A 5,591-nucleotide genomic window follows, 5' to 3' on the forward strand; every position below is an offset into this window, starting at 1 on the left:
TAAAAATTTGAAATAATTTTATTTTAATAAAAATATACTATATAATTTATCTATTATACATATAAATTATATAAATATAGCATATAATTTATCTATAAACATATAAATAATTTGGAATAATGTAATGAGAAAATATTGAACTAACACTACACTAAAAATAAGCTTATATAATAATAAAATTGCAATAAATTAGCTTTCTAATTTAATATAATTTAAGCCTTGCATCCGGCTTTCTGGCAATCAATTCCTTTACATTTTTCTTTGTTAGAACAAACTCCACCTAAAAAAATAAATAATATTTTCATTATATTTTTTAAATAACAAAAAATATCGATTTTCAACCATACTCTTTACATTTAAATTTATTTAGTATATTATATTTTTCCATCAATTTTAGCCATGATAAACTTTTAAATAAAGCGACATAAATTCAAGGTCGTAAAAATCTAATGTAATAATTTTTTCAAAAAAATATTCAATAAAAACGCCCTTAAAAATAATTTCTATAAAAAAAAAGAAAAAAAATTCTTATAAAAGAAAAAATTTTTAAATATAATATTGAGAGATAGATGGAATCATTATTTTTTTGTTATAAATTGATAAATAATTAATGATGCTTGGCCCAAAGATAATTTTAAAAAGATTTTTTGACCTAGCTTAGAGGCCCTAAAATAAAAAATATTTTTCGACCCAGGCCAAAATATTTATTTTTAGGATCGGCATGATTTTTATTCTTATCTTATCTTGATAGCTCGTTTATAAAGGAAAAAAAAATAAGTGATCGCATTATGATAAAGTTATAAAATAAAATAAACAATCGCTTTGCTTTGTCCTAATTCTAGAGAAATTTTAATCATCATTTTATTTTAGTATAAAAGAAGCGAAGATATTTTCTATTTTATTTTTTAGATAAAAGCTAGGCCTGATTTTTATTGACCCTTTCCGTAAAATATTTTGGAGCGGCTGACCCGGTCCAGCCTGAAGGCCTAAATATTATTTATTATTATTATCTTACATCCTACACATTTCGAACATTCTTTCCCTTGACCAGGTGGACATGCTTTTTCGTCGCAGCATTTCTTGCAACACTAAAATTTAAAAAATGAAATAATATAATGGGGAGAAAAAAGTGCGAGTAAAAGTTATAAGCATCACAAAAATGGCGGCTCTAATCTCAGATTCTGATCGAGTGAATCTAGTTTGAATTAGTGTTTTTTATATATAATATGAGGTATTTTAATCTGCTCACTTGCCTCCCAAACATTTTTATTTTAATAATGAGAGTTGTTACTTTTGATACCAATTTTTAAAAAAAAATTATATCACTTTTTTGGTAATTAAATAATTTTTTATATAAAAAAAAGTTATATTACATGGCAACATCCATTGTCGCAGCCGTGGCATCCTTTATCATGGCAACCTTTAGTATTAAAATATTTAAGAAAATTAATAAAATGGTTAATGTATGATAGATGTTGATTACATTTTTGGCACTTTTCTCCTTTTGCGTCACTTTTGCAGCACTGTAAAAAAAAAAATTAAAATTGATATTTAACAAATGGAGTTTTAAAATTTTATAAATTTATAATTGTAAATAAGTGGTATAATTATAATTCGGACCAGGATCTACTAAACCTCCGAGTCGATGAAACAGAAAGCAACCTGCCCTCAGGATGCTAAATCGATCCAATGAAAACGAAAAATATCCCCCCCCCCCTCCCCCAACCAACCCATATAATTTTATCTAGCATAATTATAATCGTTAAATTTTATAAAAATATAAAACATAATAGCACAATATCAAGCTATCTCTCCCACAAGATTCCAACGAGTAAAGTTTAATACCCCGTCCCACCGTGATAGAGTTGGATCGGTTCAACCCCCTTAGAAGATTACTAGCATAGAAAGAGGAGCCGATATAAGTAATAGCTAAAAATAATTTATTATTTCCGAATTGAAAAAAAAAAATTAATTTAGGTAATGTTTTCGATTTTTTAAATGGCATCGAAACGGAATAATATATTATCTATAATATAATGATATCAAGCATTTTGACTCTGGTTAGGCCTTAATCCTATTTGCGTTAATGCAAATCTGCCTTTGCCTTTATATGAAAAATAAGAATTTTTTTTAAAAAAGTTACTCCATTTATATTTTAAATAAAGAAGAAATAGCTTTACTCTGATCTAAAATGAACTCTCTTCCAAATATATTATAATTTTTCGTGATTCTGTGTACTAAAATTATATAACCTTGCAACAATTCTTAGGGCACTCGCATTTTGGGCATGGGCAATTCGCACCCTTTTCACTGTGGGGACATTTTCCTCCATGACAGGTTTGACCGGCACCTTTATCGCCTTGATGAGATTGCATTGTTTGTTGAGCTTCATTTATATATTTTTTTAGAAATATTTTCAAAGCTAAGCGACCTACCTGTTTCTAAGTAAATCATTACTGAAAACAAAACAAGTCAGAAAAGGATAACTTCTCATAATGGCTTATAATATTATATATTTAAAAGATTGATGAATTTAAATAGAATTTGGTTACGTTTGAGTATATTTTATATAAGTATAAGTGCTAGTATAGGGTCGATTATCTCTAATATCAGCAAGAAGTGGCATTTCAATTTTATCCAAATAGAAAATCTAATATTTCAAAATTATTTAAAGCATATATCTATGGCTGCCCGCAGGCCACCATTTATATGCTTCATAGAAAGCCCCGTCGTTTATAAATCCCGCTGGCAAGTTCAGCGCATAAATTTTTATTTTTTTAAACCATTATTCTAATATATGCTAACCGATGCTATTAAAAAAACCTTTAACTGAAAATTTAATAAAGATAATAAGCGTAATTATAAATGCTCTAAGATACAAAAATAGCAAAATTAGTTCGGAACAGATCACATTTGAATGTTAAATTTTGATACACCGATCTTGGTCCTGGTGGCCTTTTTCTAATCGGTGATACTCAAATGAAAAAATTAAATTTCCCTACCAGATGCCATAAGTTATGCTCGAAAGTTATTCCCAATTGTTCGAAAAATGTATTAAATAAAATCAATATTTATTTAAGAATTATTATTCTTACTTTGTTAGAGCAGGAATAGAGAATAAAAATTTAAATGGCAAAAATTTTTTTGATATAATATAAAAAAGAAATATTTTGTATCGAGTAATTATGACTAAGCGTGATATAGGTAAATAATAACAATTCCTTTTGTGTAATATGATTTATTTATTTATCTATCTATCAGAAATAAATATAAAAAAAGGTATTATCATTGCTTCATTAGATTTAACCTTTACCTAACCTACAAAAAAAAGCAAAAAAAATATCTCTTTAACCTTGATAAAGTAATTCAAAATATATAAATAAGAAAGATAAGAATTTATAAATTTTTTAAAATATTGATTTTAAAAATCTAATTATAGGTACACACAAATTGGCTATAAATCTGCTTAATAATAATGATATTTTTTTTCATTTTAACTAACAAAAGAAAAGAAAATTTGAAATTATAAATCCCCGACCCGTTACCTATTAAGTTATAGCTTCGGATAATGGTTACAGTAGTTGCTTAAGATTAGCTTAGTTCAGTCACGGTTTAAAAAATATATATATTTTCGCTTCCACAAATTTTTTGATATTTATTATATCAAATTTTCCTCAAAATAAAACTATAAAAAGATACGCTAAAAAGGTAAATCGATATGAGGAAAATTTACAAATTATAACAAAATATAATATTTATCAGTAAAAATATGGATTAGAACGTATACATATAATTAATGTATTACAAAAGTCCCTCATTTATTCGGTAGATGTGAGGATAAAATAAATTACCCGAGAATGCTCTTTCAGCTACAAGTGCTGGCACTGTTTAAGCTAACTACTCAGGATATTCAAATTTGTGTTCGTCTCTCAGTAGGTCATCAGGGAGGTATCTTTCGGAAGCCTTTTCATTCTTGTCATGGGAATTAATAATGGAAACCATCATTCTATTGTTATTTTTAGGTTCCGAGTCACATATAGAAGCAGAAATAATTTTTAAATTTCATCATTTAAATTTTTTTGATTTATACAATTACTTCAATGTGTTATGAAATTAGATATGATATCATGTTTAGATAACGGTTTTAAAACCCCATTCAGAAAAATTATATTGGTTTGTTTAGATCCTTTTCGAGATTTCGTATAAATGCTCGCTGCCGGAAAATTATAAAGGTTGATTCCGGGATAACGGTCCAATTTACTCCTACTCATATATGTAAACAGAATAACAGGAGGGTCGTGTAGGTTTTTAGGGTGCATTCATCATACTAACCCTATTTTTCTTAAAGCTACGTTATTTATTATAAAATATCTCCAGCACATCAAAATTTTGGGTTATACTTTTTCTCTTTATTTTCTGACTGGCAAATTTTTTGTTTTGGGGATATGAATCAGAAATACTATATTTTGATAGGAGGTGCTTCAAATATGTTATTTTGATAAAAGATTTTAGTGAAATATATATTTAGTAATTTTTTACTATGCCAAGCGATAAGCCAGGAATTTTCCACAGGGGTAGATATTTTTTTTAATATTGAAATATCTTTTTTTGGAATTAAAAAATTATAAAAACTAATCAATATAATATATATTATAATCAATCATATTATTGTTGATAATTTCGAGCAAAAATATTAAAATATTGGAAAACACATAATATTTAAGAAATATAAAATTGTTAAAATATATTATAAATTAAACTTTATATGATGATTTAAAAAGTTAATCAAAATATCCTTCATAAGTGAGTTTAATCTTTGCGATTGTGTCAATTTTTCAAAATTCGTTCTGAATGGTGACTTAATCTCATTAATTCTCCTTAATGAAGAAAAAATTTGTGCTATACCATTACTAATTGGTATTGTTGCCTAAATGTATAGTAATTTTAATATATTTGCAAAAAACTTAAAAATATTTTTTAAAGCAAGCAATTTTTCATTGCGTTTCTTGGAGGATTATCCACTAAAATTAATCTTTCGTACCAATATTTAAATTCAGTAATTTATAGGCCTTCACATATATTTATATAGTCTGAATAAAATTTGGTTAAGTATTTAATTTTTTCAATATCCATATCATCTACTAGTTTTTTAAGTGGTAATATAATAATATTCGTGATTCACATAGCTTCATTCAAATCTATATAAATTTTTTGAAAAATATTTCATAAAATTGTGGTGTAATTAAATTATTTATTAATACATTACTTTTTATTAAATTTAAAATAGAATATAACTTATTTTAAACAGATTACTTTGTAATTTAGAAGGGACACGCCTTGCCTTTTACATTTTTTAAAATTTTTGGCGAGGGTATGTTAAAAATATGCTATCTTTTATATGTGTGCATATAGTTAGTAATGCATCATGGGATACTTTAACATCTTCATAATAAAAATCTGCCAAATATTAGATTTTTCCATATCAAGATTTAAAATAAGGATGCGTTAATAATATTTGCAGATTTGTAAGCACTGCCTGATTAATCAAGAACCTTCATTCATTTGAGTTATAAAAGTATCCAAGATGGATA

General features: G+C 26.0%; 1 protein-coding gene across 1 annotated transcript; it reads right to left on the reverse strand.

Annotated features, from left to right (window-relative positions):
• LOC135926552 (keratin-associated protein 5-4-like) lies at nt 1-3,219 on the reverse strand. The gene is made up of 6 exons (XM_065462471.1): nt 3,096-3,219; nt 2,253-2,386; nt 1,484-1,523; nt 1,374-1,420; nt 1,016-1,088; nt 1-280 (listed from the first exon to the last, which is right to left on the reverse strand). The coding sequence occupies exons 2-6, from the start codon at nt 2,373-2,375 to the stop codon at nt 213-215; spliced, it is 351 nt and encodes a 116-aa protein (XP_065318543.1). The 5' UTR covers nt 2,376-2,386; nt 3,096-3,219; the 3' UTR covers nt 1-212.
• Nucleotides 3,220-5,591: the final 2,372 nt, after the last annotated feature.

The sequence above is a fragment of the Gordionus sp. m RMFG-2023 genome, chromosome 3 (genome assembly GCF_954871325.1).
Source record: "Gordionus sp. m RMFG-2023 chromosome 3, tfGorSpeb1-WG-v2, whole genome shotgun sequence".
NCBI classification, from domain to species: Eukaryota; Metazoa; Nematomorpha; class Gordioida; order Chordodea; family Parachordodidae; genus Gordionus; species Gordionus sp. m RMFG-2023.

What these genes read in the sequence shown, in the direction of transcription:
- LOC135926552 (XM_065462471.1), bottom strand. Translation starts at nt 2,375, where the DNA reads ATGCAATCTCATCAAGGCGATAAAGGTGCCGGTCAAACCTGTCATGGA. An exon ending in AGGAGAAAAGTGCCAAAAAT is followed by an intron (nt 1,421 to 1,483) that starts GTAATCAACATC and finishes TTAATACTAAAG; the next exon opens with GTTGCCATGATAAAGGATGC. An exon ending in ATGTTCGAAATGTGTAGGAT is followed by an intron (nt 281 to 1,015) that starts GTAAGATAATAA and finishes TTATTTTTTTAG; the next exon opens with GTGGAGTTTGTTCTAACAAA.